General features: G+C 26.2%; 1 protein-coding gene across 3 annotated transcripts in view; it reads left to right on the forward strand.

The window, feature by feature from the left end:
* LOC135923559 (protein ECT2-like) overlaps positions 1-15,126 on the forward strand; it is a 47,277-nt gene extending 32,151 nt beyond the window's left edge. For 2 of the 3 annotated variants that reach the window (XM_065458372.1, XM_065458373.1), the window contains exons 9-23: positions 303-490; positions 985-1,222; positions 1,646-1,782; positions 1,868-2,185; positions 2,660-2,770; positions 3,052-3,148; positions 3,487-3,568; positions 3,837-3,915; positions 4,731-4,850; positions 5,111-5,612; positions 6,136-6,302; positions 6,538-6,632; positions 8,224-8,375; positions 9,009-9,091; positions 13,295-15,126. In XM_065458372.1, the coding sequence (XP_065314444.1) occupies positions 303-490; positions 985-1,222; positions 1,646-1,782; positions 1,868-2,185; positions 2,660-2,770; positions 3,052-3,148; positions 3,487-3,568; positions 3,837-3,915; positions 4,731-4,850; positions 5,111-5,612; positions 6,136-6,302; positions 6,538-6,632; positions 8,224-8,375; positions 9,009-9,091; positions 13,295-13,681 (2,756 nt within the window). In that variant the 3' untranslated portion in view covers positions 13,682-15,126. The remainder of the gene's footprint in view (positions 1-302; positions 491-984; positions 1,223-1,645; positions 1,783-1,867; positions 2,186-2,659; positions 2,771-3,051; positions 3,149-3,486; positions 3,569-3,836; positions 3,916-4,730; positions 4,851-5,110; positions 5,613-6,135; positions 6,303-6,537; positions 6,633-8,223; positions 8,376-9,008; positions 9,092-13,294) is intronic. The other variant, XM_065458374.1, reaches the window with a different exon arrangement.
* The last annotated feature ends 1,011 nt before the right edge of the window (positions 15,127-16,137 follow it).

The following is a 16,137-nucleotide window of genomic DNA, read 5'->3' on the forward strand; positions in this document are numbered from 1 at the left end:
TCTACAAGTTATAATGTTTTTCCTTTTTTAGTTTCAATATATACCAATTAATAATTCATACAGTGAATAGTAGATGAAATAACTAAACGTTTATATAGAGCATTTATTTCCTAAATTATTATCTCAAACTGTTCGAGAATATCATTTTAAATATTACAAGTTTTGAAGTGATATTTTACTAGGTAAAATGCTATATAAAAGGTTTATTTGTCCTTTCTACTATATATAATATTTATGCATATTTTCACCATTTATTATACCCAAACAAATTGTAAATTTCTCGAAATGTCAAACCCCAATAGGAGCTAAAATTTTGGACTGCGAAGATCCCAAAACTACTCATATAGTAGTAGACGAACAAAACGTAAAGACCGAAAATTTAAACATAAACGCTTGCGATAGAAACAATTTGCTTATCGTCAAGGCGGAGTGGTTCTGGGTCAGTATTCAGCTGGATTTTTGCGCCGATGAAAAATTATACTACTTTTTGGTAAGATTAATTAAAAATTAATTGTTTTTAAAAATATTATAAAAGTTTTTTCTTTACTGGAAAGAATATATTTCCTGTGAATTTTGTTAAGCATCTATAAAATTTAATATTATATTTATACTTTTAAAAAAATGATTCCCTTTACCTTATAACTATATAACTATTTTTTTTTTAAATCAGTCCTTTGTAAATTTGAGTGGTTTTTTAGTACATAGAAAGAGACTACATTTTTTATATTAAATCTAGACCAAGTCTAACTAATAGCAAGATGAGTTAATAATAGTCCATACATGCACCACTATTTTATAGACCATTAAAAAATATACTAAACAAATATAATTGTTATAAAATATCATTAATAGCTTAGTTTAAGTTCAACTTTTTTTTATAGATTGGGAATAAGATATTTCAATTTTATTTTTTTATAAAAAACAAATTTATTAAATGGGACTATAAAAATAATATTTTTAATTAATACAACAATGATATAATAGACCCAAAATCAAGATAAATTCCTCAACGGGTCTCTATGTAATACTCCTTCATCTAACTCCACTACCTCTATCCTAAATAGTAATAACGGTCCTAACAATTGTAATAACAATATGCTGGAAATCAGTACCAACATAAGTCTCGCCAACAAGCTTCTGAGGGAAAGATCCTACTCCACATCCATTCTAGATTCTTCTGGAGACAATTCATTGTTATTGCAAGGACTCGGGGCTATCAACGGTTTTTCTTTATAATCCATTTTTTTATAAATAATGAATATATTTTTAGATGTTGGATTTTAATTTACAACATTGTCAATTTTGTTATCTATAGTTTGTGTTAATTGTTATATATCGGTATATACATGAAATGTTAAGGCTGGATTCATAGTGAGATCCAATTTGATTTAATATCTGAGCGATTTTATAATACTTTTATGAGATTAATTTTTTATTATTATCAATGATTATTAGATTATTATCATGAATAAAATGATTAATATTAAAGAAAAATTGATCTCATTAATAGATTTAAAATCGATCATCTGTTAAATCATGTCAGATCGGATCCCACTATGAATCAAGCCTAATTTATTAAGTTAAATGAATTGGTATCTAAACAATATGATTACAATTTTTTTTTATTTTTAAAAAAATATATAAGAAAGCCCCGTTGTATTATCATCCGATCTCTCCTCAATTTTAAATTACAATCAATGCCATTCGGCCCGACAAATGACGGCCGTTGAAATTTTGAATACGGAAAAAAATTATATCACGTGCCTGGAATTAATTAAAAATGTAAATGAACCGCGAATTAAATTAAAACAAAAAACATTTTTCCTTATAATTTATTTTTTTTATTTTACAAAAAAATAATCTACAGGTGTACCACAAACCCTTGGAAGAAAATAAACCGAACCTTAACACCCTTCTTTCATTAACCCTCAATCCAAATAACCTCAATAACAATTTTTCCAATATGCAAGACGATATATCTGACCACTCTATTCATTACAATTCAGGCAATCCGAGTTCCGTGGTTAGCGCAAGTAAACCCTTGCTCGATCCCACAGAGATAAAAGCCATTTTCGGAAATTTACCGCCCATCTACGAAGTGCACAAGAGAATGCTCGTAGATTTATCCAGGTTGCTCAGAAATTATACGGAAGAAAGTTGTATAGGCAACGTTATATTAGCACACGTAATTTTTATACATCATTTATGTTTTGTCGTTATTTCATTGGATTTAGATGTTCGAAGTTCTCTTATCTTTTAAATTATCTTTTATTATGATTAGATCTAGCATAAGGTTTAAATCTATTTGATGAGATTATGGGGCATGTACTGAATGAAGCCGTGATCATAATTTTAATATTATTTTCTTAAGCATGAAGTAGTTATAGTTTATCTGTTATAATCGAAAAATATTAATTGTAAAACGGGCTTGGAAAAGCAATAGGTGCTATTTAAAAGTCAATAGCCGAGTACGATGCCTAAACATGCAGGATATCATGAAGATTGTTAAGTTTTAATAGAAATGAAGAATAGAGTCTAAAATTTGTAGAGAATTTTGATCGCGTCACAAATTCGGGCCATCATGGATCCTATTTTACTTTAAATTTTTTTTAAAGAAAAACGAAATATTTTTTCTCATTTGATTAATTTTTTTACAAAGGTTGACGGAATGATCAAAGCATACCCACCTTTCATTAATTTTTTCCACGACAGTAAAAACACGCTCAAATTTTGCGATCAAACTAAGCCCAAGTTTCACGCCTTCCTGAAAGTAATTTTTTGTAAAGAAAATTCGATTATAATTAAATAAGATTATTAATTTATTATATTTTTAAGTGAGGTTAATTTTTATTTTGACAGGCGAGGCATTTTAGTAACTTATAAATAGTTTTAAAATTGGGTATTACAATTTTTGTTATGTGAAGAAAAAAGGTTAGATGCAATATTGATGAAATTATTAAAAAGTATAAAGAGAGATAAAAAAATTATCCTTCATTTTATAAATAATAGCCTAATTTTTTTTTAAAAACTAAAAATATATTTATTTAAAAGATATGTCAGAATAAAGTCGAATGTGGTAGACAAAGCCTCGAAGATCTATTAATTCGACCCGTACAAAGATTACCTAGCCTAATTTTGTTGTTATCAGGTTAGATTATCAAATAAATCAGCGAAATTAAAAAATCGTCTTTTTTGGGGGAAATGGGGAAGGGGGGTTAAAGTTTTTCTCCATACTTTCCTATCCTAGTGAGATAACTTATTTTTTTGAACTAATATTAGTCCTCATCTCTATAATTTTTATTATTAGTGTTATGAAATTATTAGGGAACTAAGAATGCCAATCAACTTGATAAGCTGCTCTGATTAAGTAAAAATTAACGTGTCTTATATTATTCTTTTAAAATAATATTTATAAATATCGAATATTTCCCAAATTAGTTTTCAATGGAAAATATATTCTTTTTAAAATATCATCATTCAAAAAAGATTTATTGAAACACACCCCTCAACATAGCGATGATAGGGTTGCTTTGGACGAAGCTATCAATGCTGTTAAGAACGTTTTAGAGTAAATATTTTTTATAATTTGTGCTTAATTAAATATTAAAAATAACACATTCTGCCTAAATTTATAGAACTAATAGAGTTTTTTGCTTTTATCATACATAGCTAGTTAATATACCGCTATACCCCTCCCCCTTTACCCTCAGATGAGAGTTGAGATGTTCGCATTACTTTACTATTCATTGAGGGTATGAATAGACTCTTAGAGCTTTATTATTAAAAAGAACGAAATAGGAAATTAATTTAAATATTATAATATTTAATACTTTTAGCCAGATCAACGAAGGAAAACGTAAAACAGAAACCCAACTCCATATGTTTGAAATTGTCAACGATATAGAAAATTGTCCTGTAAATATTGCATTGTTTATAATTTTAAGATTTATATTTAATAATATTTTCGGTCATTTTACTCTAGTAAAAACAACATTATAAACCTTTATTATAATTAGATAACCGTTATATAGTATATTTCAGAGTCTTCTTGACCCTTACCCCCTCCATTAAAAATATTGAGTTCCTACCTTTTACACATTTATTATAAAAATAACATATAATGATCTAGAATCTTTTTTTTGTAAGCTAAAATTTGTATTTTTAAAATATTAATTATATTATTTTTTTGCCATGTCCTACTCATTGCTAAATATTAAATTTTATAGAAAAATTATAGAAAAAATTTAAATCGATTCAAAACTTAATTTTTCTGTAAAATTTTTCTTAATAATTTTCCAGTTATAATTGCATAAAAATTGGAATCCTTATACTTTATATATTACTGCTCGTTTAATAATATTTGAAATGTTGGGTTCATAGAGAGTTTTATTTTTGAATAAGAGATTACAAAGGTTGGATATATAGATTTAGTATGGGAATTAAATTTTCACTAAATTGCACAGTATTTAATATGAAAAGAATAGTAGCAATAAAAATGCAATATTTTTAAGAGTGGGACAAATTTTTTCGGAAACTTCCGACCCCACCTCACCACTACGCCTCTGTATTTGGATAGGCAATTTTGAATTTTTTTAACTTTTAAGAAATATTTTTTAGTACAAATTTAAAACAATTCAAATTTATTTTTATAATCATTATAATCATTTCTCTAAATAAATGATATTAAAAACAATATTCATAAATCTTTATAAAATTTATAAAAATCATAGCCTAACCTGTTATCTTCCCAAAGAACATTTATATTCAAAGCCTTCGTGCAGGGTTTAACTAATGAGCCATCGGTTAAGGGCCGACATTTAGCCATATTCTTATTTAATGATTGCCTGGAGGTATGAAGGGACACCTATGCAAATTTATTGATTAGATTATATAATATCTTATTTTATATAATGTTTGTTCGCATCATAATTTTATAATGAAATTTTCATAAGTTGGCCTATTTTCATGTGATTATTTTAGTGAATAGTGTTGTTCTATACTTAATATAGATGGTGATATAGGAATCGATTTCTTAAATTTAAAAAATAATAGTATATAAAACAGTCCTCATATGCATTTCATTATTATTTTATATTAAAAAAAAATTGAGATATGCAAGCGCAGAAACGCTCCAATATCTCTCAACAAACTTACAAATCTTAATTTCCTCACTTCTTCATCCCTCAATCACCCTTCAGCTGCTACTAATTTGAACAATAGCCATTACCCGGTATCAAAATCTAACCCCAACATGTTAACTTCCAACGTTTCAAAAAATATATTGAATCCCTCTAATTTGAATGATCCTACAGCTATTAAACATAACCCTCTCCCCTTACCGTTCAATTCATGTAGTAATAATCAATGTGCAGATTCAGGGATCAAAATGGATATTCAAAGCAAAACAAATCAATTTATATCCATTCCTAACAATATAAATGATACAAACCGGTCCAATAAAATCACCAAAATTACCAGCACTTTAAGTAACGCTAGTAGCTTAACAAGCAGCCTGGGCCCCGTTGCTAAAAGCGGTGTTAAAAATTACAAGCATGTGGAACTTCTTCATTTATCGCACGTTAAAATCATAGGGGATATTGTTGACAATGAAGGTTTTATAAAAATGTATTATCCCAGAATTTAATATTTTGTTTGTAACTATGTGTGTTTTTAAAGTAAAAAATATGAAGGTGCATTAAGAATCTTGAATAATATTTATTTATTTATTAATTACTTGGTGTTGCTCAAGTCTATGCTAACTAGTGAAGTTAAGTAAAATCAATCAAAAGATATAAAATACATAATTTTCAACCTACATTTCTAGATTTTAATGAATTTTACATGTATAAAAATTATGTATAAACCTATACTATAACTTCTATTTTTAAAATACTTTTTGAGATCTCAGGAGTAAAAGTATTAAAAATAACCTTTAAATGGTAAAGATAGGTCATTTTTCTAACTTAACGCCAAAATTTTATCGAGTCTTAGTTATATTAACTTTACTCCCACATACCAAATTTTACCAAAATCTAAAGAGATCGGCGGAAATGAAAAATATCCTTTTTTTAAAAAAATATCTTTGACATGGAATTATAAACCTATTAAAAATTAATTCTTATTTGTTCATAACAGAATTTATGAACTCCTTTGCCATAATATGTAGTCACAATTCGAATCAATATACCCGGGAAGGTAGGTTACTGCTATTTTCGGTCGAAGACGAGGAACCTCTCAAAAAACCTTACATTCTCGAGGCCTTGCACAAAAACACCGTCAATACTTTATGTCTCTCCGATGGGGTTTAATTTTTCTTTCTTTCACAGCATATTCATTTTATTTAATATCTTAATTAGGATTTGGAATAGTAAATAATAGACCGTTTCTTTTGTTTAAAAATATTTTCTTAAATTAGAAAAATCATATAGAACTTCCACACAAAGTTATTATTTAACAAATTTCGTCAAGAAATTTTAATATAATATTTATGATCGCTAAATTATAGTTAAATATATTTTCTCAACCATTAAAACTCAGAGGTCCATATTACACCCAATTCATCCAGATCAAATCAACATATCGAGTCCTATCGCAGGAACAAACGTTAATGGAACCATATCAAAAGCTTTCAGGTTATTTTAAACGATAAATATGCTTATAGACGGATCTGGGTAATTACGTTTTCTTCCTTTTATTAAAGATCTTATTTGACGAGAATTTATCTAATATACAAATATGATCTCAAGACCTTGCCCCCTGCCCCCTTCTTTGTGGAGATCCTGGATAGGCATATGGATTATATAATATATACTATATGAGCAGTGGATAGATTATGGGGCTTCATAATTTTTTCAACATAAAATTTAAAATTATCTGATTTGAACATTAAATTTTTACATTTTTCTATATATCAATTGATATTTTATTTATTTATTGAGATATTTCGATAACTGTAAACTTATTAACTGTTTCAATCAATTCAAAAAATATTTTATGCATTCATTTATGTTAAAACGTGAAAAATTTATGGAACTATTTTTAAATAGATAAATAAAAATATTTAATAAATATTTTCCACATTTCTGACATTTTAAAGCCCTCATCTCTAATAAAGTTTTTTTTCTTTACTATCCCAATGTATTTATTATTTTATGCATAACGACTAAAACCTATTTTTTCAAAATCAATATTGGGGAAGCCACGTCCGTATATTGCTTTTAATTAATACTATTCTTTGTTTAATCGTTCTTTCCATTTACCAAATATAACTTTAGAAAAACCAATAAAATCAAAGGCTTTTTGCAACTACAATAAAAGCACCATAATAGATTTAGATTGGTAAAAGAACTCATTGAGGTAGCAAAGAAAAAGAAAAGATTAATATAGGTGATAATGATGTTGAAATACCCTAAATTCTTTGAGGTTGAGATAATAGTTTTTTATGGCTGAAGTCAAAATATAACCAACTAATATATAACACTTGTCCAACTATAATAAGTATCACCAAAAAATTTTTTAATACTTCTAAATAAATTTTCTTGATTTTACCTAGCGAAGGATATGGCTAGAATTAGTTAAATTTATATATCTTCTTTATCGTTTATTGGCGGTTTTCCAGATTAAACCCGGGTAAGCCAGTTTTTACATTTTACGATTTTGGCTTCGATAAATATAAGACCTAGTGTTGTTAAACGGCTCGATTTTTAAAAACGGCTAACCGAATATTTTAGCCAAGACTATCACTTAAGCCTAGAGATTTTACATAATGAAGATAGAAAGGTTTGGACATCTATTAACGAAATCTTGAGGGTTTCATAATATTTTTTGGCTGAAATATTGGGTTAGTCGTTTTTAAAAATCGAGTCTTTAACAATACTAATAAGACTCATTGTTTTCAATATGAAATGTAATTTAAAAAAAAATGAAAATAAGATGTTCAGTATTTATATTGTTAAATGAAGAAAAAAAATACATCTAAAAGTCTGAACGAATGTGAACGCATTTGTTTTTTTTGACAGTAATTACCGGTACATATACATTTAAAAAAATTTAATACTAAATATACTTCATATTTTTAAAAAGAATGCTTTCATCAAAAATTAAATGAATATGCCAGTCACTTGTTTTAATTTGAACGCATTTTAATAAAAACCATTATAAATTCGTATAAACACCACTATAAAAATATAAACTTCTTTTATTTTATTCCCTGCATTCGTTAAGAAACGCTAAAAAGCTACTGAGTCGCAAAATGAGTCGCGCATTCAGCTTCAATAAAAGCACCCCATTCAAGCTCAAACGAACCGTCTCCACTATATCTACCTTGGCCACCAGTCCTGCTCTTTGCTCAAATTTAGACTCCGAAAATAATTGCGGTTTTATTTATTATATACACGTTATCAAAAAAAATTTCATATAAAAAAAAATGAATCTTGAACACTTAGTATCCATTATCAAATATTTTTAGAATATTCGAAAATTATCAATAAGTTGCATATTGGTAATAATAAAGAAATCAGAGACCTGCAGAGGTACCGTTTGCGCGGCCTGACCCGAATTTTTTTTTAATAAAAATTTCCGGTCAGCCAGGTATTTTTATAATATATTATTTTATAGTCAAAACAATCGTATCTTTATTTTAAATTGTTTTCTATATATAATATTTTATAATTATAATTTAACTTCTAATATTATGCAATTATATTGACCAATAATATAATATTAAATAGGAAAGTTATAATATTGTATTACAAATATAATATTTAAATTTTAACCTTTTAAAATATATACATATTATATTTATTTTTAATTTTTATAGCTAATAATGGCTATTTAAAATATTTATTTTTAAAATATACGGCCCGGCCCACCCGGGCCAGGCTTGCATGTCTCTTAAAGAAATTAATGAAGGAGGGAGGTCAAATTCACACTCTTTTTACCCATCTATTACTCCATTAATAAAAATTACTTTTTATTCCTAAAATGCTTCATATATCTATTAACTACAGAAACCTTTGATCCAATTCCATTTAATCATCATAAACAAGAACAGACCTGCAATGAGTTATTGGTTTCTAACTCCATCATTAATGTACAAGTCAAATATTTTTTTGCTTACATTTAAAATTATATAATTGAGGAGTTTATGGTTAATTTAATAATATCAAACTAATTATTTCAGTCGCTACATGACTAAAATAAAATGAAGTGAAAAATATTCTCTTCTAAGACTATTTCCAAACAAGACAGTTTTTCAAAGTTTTTCAGAGATGCATTTTGCGCAATATTATTTACCTAACAACCTAAGATACGATTTTATTAATAGAAATTTTTTTTATATAATTAATCTTATATCTTATTATTTTGTTGATCAATTTTGTAGAGGACCATGACAACCTATGAAATATATAACATATTGACGAAAACTTATTTTGAATAATTTAACAATATATTTTTTAACATTAATTAGTAAGCATCAATATTTGATGTGAATTTCAATAATTTACAATATATCAGACTTAATTCAACACCAAATATATGCAAATTAAAATGAAAAAATTTGAAAGATTCAATTTTAAAGGAAGAGAGAAAAAGGAAAGATCCATATTCAGAGGGTACTAAAGTAACACTAATGGGATGATACATTATCTTTTCTTACAACCTCCACTATTTTGCAATCTTATGCCAAATTTGCATTCAATGCAGCTCTATCACTACTTTTATAATTATAATGTTTTTGTTGTGGACTTGTATTATTCATTGGATATTGTCTTACTCATAAGACTATTTTTTAAAGGGAAGTTTGGATCATCAATTATATCATATGGAGCAATGATATCATTAGACAATGGTTTTGGAGGACGGAATATAAATTGATTGAATTTCCAACTCTCAAATAATTAAAAATTATTTATTAATATTTATAATTCCTCACTTTGATATAAACTATCATTCTTGAATGTACCACTAGTACCCTGTTTTCCATAAGATATGAATTTAAAATAACTACCAGTCAATAATTAAGAATATATTTTTTTTAAAAATAAATAATTTTAGTATCAAGATTTTACAGGGATTTTCTATTCTGATGTTTTTCCCATCTAGTGAGCCGAGGTGATGCGGGAAACTATACTTCTCAATGCAATCTATAAATTATATTATCTAATTTATACACTTCCGAATGTTCACGTTTTTTTTAAAAATAAATTATTTATTTATTTAAAATAGGGATGTGAACCCTTCGACAAAAAAAAGGGTCCGGGTTCGGGTACAGTAATAAAATTTATAATGGGTTCGGTTCAGGGTTCAGGGAACATAAAAAAATGACTCAAAATAAGACTTTTCAATCATTTATTAGTATACTTCAATATATACACATTCAAAATTTACAAATAAAAAATTTAAAAATGAAATAATTTATATTTTAAATGTTTTATTCAATCGCGCAGTCATAATATATTATAAAATATCATCCTTGAGACTTCCACGTAAATTAGACAATATATATTCAAAGATGAAAATCCTTTTCTACGCTTACCTAAAATGGATAGTTATCTTTATAATACAAAAATTATTGTACTTGTGTCACCGGTACAGCCATGACGATTCTAGACAAGGTATATAATTCTGGATATATTGAAGAATTTTAAAATATTTGTGCCCTTATTTATTCTCTTAACTTCTGAGAACTTTTCCATTAAAGAAGAAACCAACTACTAAATTATAAACAATACGACTACTAATTTATATTTCAATTTATTTTTGATATCAAATTTTATTTGCAAATTCATTTATGGTTTCAGTTGTTCTCCGTAATCTAACGAAATCAAATCTAGAAGCAAAAGCTGTTGACGTCGGTTTAAATAGTTTAAAACATATTGACTTAATTTCCTTAAAAGATAAAGTTTCGATCGAATCAGGATAACAAAAACGGTCCACCAACTCAATATTCTTATTGCCAAAAAATGTTAAAAATATATCTTTATATTGACATTCAGATGGGCTTACGTTTTTTAACCGAAAACTGGCTTCCCATTGAGAAAAATATCTGTGGATAGAAGTATCCAACTCGAATTTATCAAATTTAATCGTAGATAAATCCGCTATTTTTTTTGAATCTCCATTTAAGGAATTATTTTCTCCATTTAAGGAATTATTATCTCCATTTAAGGAATTATTTTCTCCATTTATCGTCGCCATTTGTAGCTGGACATCTCACTTCTCGGTTATGAATAAAACCACATTTATAACATTTAAGTTTATTATAATCTTTATCATTATTATTATTGTAGTTATTATTCTCTTTATCAAATGTATTATTATACTTGACTTTATTATAGCCTTTATCAATTGTAGTCGTCGTTTTTATTGGATGTTTATAATTATTATCATTATCATTTCTTTTGTTATTAACATTTATCTTATTAACAACTGGCATATTTTTATTTGCCATTTCTTTATCTGCTCGCTCAGAAGCTAATGCCAGATCAAGAATAAATTGAAAAGTCAGTACATTATTTTTTTCTTTCTATCTAAAAGTAAAATTTCAAGATCATCTGTTGCTATCATAACATTATTATCACTACAACCAGTAGGTATTATTGTCGTAGCCTCCAATATATTGTAAATAATGGAGTTTTGCGTATGCCATAAATCCTTAAGATGGTCTTTAGCCATTTGTTTTTGCTCAATACTCAATAAAACTTGATATTGAGGGTCTAAATATATATAAGCGTATACAACACTATTTTGAAAATATTGTTACTCTCTAATTTACATGTTTTCTAATATTTCATATGAAAAGGACTAGTATTTCTCTTAAATATCGATATCTAATCCATATGCCATAAAAATCAGTTAAACATAATTGTTCTGATTGTAATCTTAATATTGTTATTTTTAAAGGAACTAATACACTAGTAAGGTCCTTTATTTGGCACCAATCATCTTTCGACAATATGACTTCACATGCTCCTATAATAAAATCATTACCGAAAATTTTTCAAACTTAATAATCGTTCTAGTTTCATACAAATTGAGGACCAACGTGTTGTGCAATTTTATAATGTCATTGACCTTTTCATTGATTTTAATATTCTTACAATTGTGGGAGTTCTTAAATATTTAGCAACATCCCTTGCTTCAATGATAGTTTTAAAGTGATTATTTTTTAGGCAATTATAGCCAATTATAGAGTATGGTCTGCACATCTGATGTAATATATTTGTGGGGAAATCTCTTAATAAATTTACATAATAAAATATTATTACTTAAAATAGATAATAATTTATGATATTAAGGGTTCAGGAGGGTTCGGGTTCACATCCCTGATTTAAAACTGTTTAAAAAGCTATAAAATGATATATATATTATAATATAATTAATTAAAAATAAGCCATAATTTATGTCGGAATATTTTTAATTTAATTTTTTCTCGGATATAAGGCAATTCCCCTAGCCTTGTTGGTAAAATAAATGTCTTATTTTGAGGCCTAGGGGCTTTAAAAGTTTTAGGCCAAAATTGGCTGTTTGTGGGGATGACTATTAGAGTAAAATATAAAATTGTTGAGATCTTTGTATTTTTTAAATCTTTTTTGTTTCGGCTAACAAGTTGAAAATAGCATATGGATATACTTTTAACTGCCATATAGCGTCACATACATCTGGAATTATATAGCAATGTAAATTTTGCCTATTCTGTTTGTATAAGATGATTTAGAGTAATTTAAACTTGTTAATAGGTATCCTAAATGCTTTTAATTTTAATACCTAAATATTATCATTTCTAAGTAACTAGCCTCTTTTCAGGGGATATAGCTGTTTTGCATATGTATATGTAATTTTACTTTCAATTTTTTAAGAAGGTAGTGGAAAATATTCCTTGCTAGTCCAAGAAAGTGAAATGTTTGAAATTCTTCTAAATTGATGTAGATCATATAAAATCAATTTTTTTTATCTGCTGCCTAAATATTTTTATTAATGGTTATCATTAGATTATCTTCATAGATCATTATGAGCCTCTACAAAATTATCAATAAAATTTAGCATAAATTCATTATATTTATTGAATGATAAAATAAAAATAATTCCTTTTTCGCTTCAATCGTATCAGACGCCATTTAATCGTTAATAAAATTCAAAATTTTTGACATTTAAAAAAAAGCAAAATCATCTGCATTATAAGCCATTTATTTTTTCTTGCTTTAGAAAAAAATTTTGTTTATAAATGGCCCAAAGTTTTTATATACCTTTTTTTTAAAAAAAATCTGTATATTTTCATGTTTTTATTTCACAGAACGGTTATTGTGCTCCCATGTATCACCACCAAGATATCAAAATTCGATCCAAAACAAACTTGATATCTATGTCTCCATCTTTTCCCTTACCAAACCTTATGCACATGCAACATCCTAGCTTTTCCATCGATACACAACATTTTAGAAACGAGGACGATGAAATCATTCGAAAGAAAAATGGCAACTCATCCAACAAGTTGACACCTCGGTATCTAAGCCTAGTTCCTTCTCGCAATTTTTCATTCGCTTCCCTAACCGCCACTCCTTTTAAGCAATCTCATCCAAAATCCGACGACCAGATGATCGAAAAAATTGTTAAAAATTATCATAAGATAGATACGGCGTTTGATTGTGACAGAGATGTAACATTGATACATAAACTATGAATATTGATATGAAGACCGAGAAAAATGATTGCAAAACAATTATGAAAGATATTTAAAAAAATTAACTTTCATGAATTGTGAAACTTTAAAAAAAAATTTCGGTAAAGCCTCAAAAAAGTCATGACCATGTCTATTGTGACTATTAAAATTTATAATGCAAAAATCAATTATAGCCCGAGGCGATATTATTTTAAATTAAATCAGGGCATCCTTTGAACGCGCTAATTTATAAATAACCAAGCATTTTAAAAAAATTTTTAGCGTAAATTTGATAAAAATTAACTTATTCTCGAAGAAACTAAATTGCCTCCCCCTTCCATATTTTTTCAAAACAAATTTAGTAAACGCGATCAGTATCATTCAAAAAATCTATAAAATTATAGAATTATTTTTAATTTCCTAGACCCGAATATGCTAAAATCTCTTACAAAATTGGCATTTTTTTGAGTCAGCCCCCTCCCTTCCCTCCCAATATTTATTAATATAAAAAATATAAATTTGAATCAAAGTAAAGCATAATGACTAATAAGAATAACTAATTTATTTCGTTTATATTTTATAAGTCTTCTTCTTTTTTTAAAAAAATTTAAAAATTATTATTCAACTAATTTTTATGAATGAATAACAACTGATTTGTTTTTAAATATATTCGTAATATTTACAAATAATATTATTTTAAGGCACTTAGAAAATATAATAAATAAGCATTATATTGCTTCTCCCTTTAAAAAAACATTCAATTTTTATAAAAAAATAATAATATTTAGAGAGGGAAGGTTTTTCTAAATCGTGACCTCCTTGATGTCACCTTTTTTATATCATAATTATTTTAATCGCAAATTTATTATTCCACAAGCATCCAAATCAACGAGTCATTTATTTCAATTAATTGTGATATTCATTTTTTTTTTAAACCAATTATTTGATTAAAACTTATATTTACATATTCTTTGTTTGTTTTGACTATTTAAAACTGTAAATTCTCAAAATCATATCATTTAAAATTAATATTTTACAAACCTTATATTTTAGATAAAATTTATAATTTTAAATCTTATAAGATTTTTACGATTGATTTTTCATATTATATATTTCAAACATTTTTAACAAAAATAAATAAAATATGGCCATGACTACAGATAGCACCCAAAAAATTTTTCTTTAAAACAGAATATATATATATATACACACAACTAAATTAAAATTTTAACTTGATATTAGCGCCATCTAGACTACTAAAATAATTAGGAGAATTTTTGGAACTGTTCTGTAGTCAGACCAAAGAAAAATACTGAGTTCGCATAAGGGTAACACTTAATTATACATTAATCCGTTTACAAAATTTTGATAATTTATTTATATTTATATCAACATTTATTATATTCTCCTTTTTTATTACCTTATAAAAATAAATTTTTAAATTAACCCACATAATATTACGACACAAATATTGTAATTTATCATAATTATTTGTATAAAATAATAATTTAATGTAAATTATTCGAATAAAAGTATATAAACGACGTTATTGGTTATAGTCGAAGGGAAGAAATAACTATCACGGCATAGATTTCCTTTATTTATTAATTACATAATTCGTTTCTAAATTCCTGAAATTTTTGATTCAAAGTTTGAACATTTGTGTAAATAATGAATAAATAGATCAATCACATGTTCGAAATTATGACTTTATGCCCCTGATATCGTCCAGTTATGATATGAGCACATATGCCTATTCGAAAACAAATAAGAATCGAACTCATTATTAGATTCGTTTAAACAAAATAAATAATTTACTATTCGTATACGAACGAATAATAGAATTTACTATTTGTATTTGATTTAAATAATACGTTTTTTCTAAATTAAATTAGATATTTCAAAGATAAAGAATACGGCGATCAAATTATCAACGAAATTAAAATGCATATTAATATAATTTATGTCAAGCCAAAAGCACATATCTTTTCCTCAGGGACGAGAACCCGAACCCTCAATATTTTGCCTAACCCAAACCCTTTTTTAAAATTTAGGGTTCAAGTTTTTTTTTTTTTAATTTTAAAAAATTTATTTTTTTTATTTTAAATTTTCATTTTATTTATTTTAAATTTTATGTTAAAAATAATATAATATAAAAAACATGTAATTTACGATTTTTATTTATAAAAGATTTCCTAAAAAGAGTTCTTATTCAAAACAATTGTTTTTTTATTCAAAAGGGTCATTTTTTCATGTAATTATTTTTGTTATATTTAATAATTTTTTAAATTGTATTGTAGTATTATATCGTCGATCTAGAATTGGAGTGCTCCACTTACGCAAATGTTTAAAATGAGAAAATCAGCATTAAAGTTTAAAATTAAATATAGGAAAAACTTATTGATCAATTTTGACAATAACTTTGGCAAAAATTAATATTTTTTAATCTAGTTTTTATTTTTTATATATATTGGGAA

The sequence above is a fragment of the Gordionus sp. m RMFG-2023 genome, chromosome 2 (genome assembly GCF_954871325.1).
Source record: "Gordionus sp. m RMFG-2023 chromosome 2, tfGorSpeb1-WG-v2, whole genome shotgun sequence".
NCBI lineage: Eukaryota > Metazoa > Nematomorpha > Gordioida > Chordodea > Parachordodidae > Gordionus > Gordionus sp. m RMFG-2023.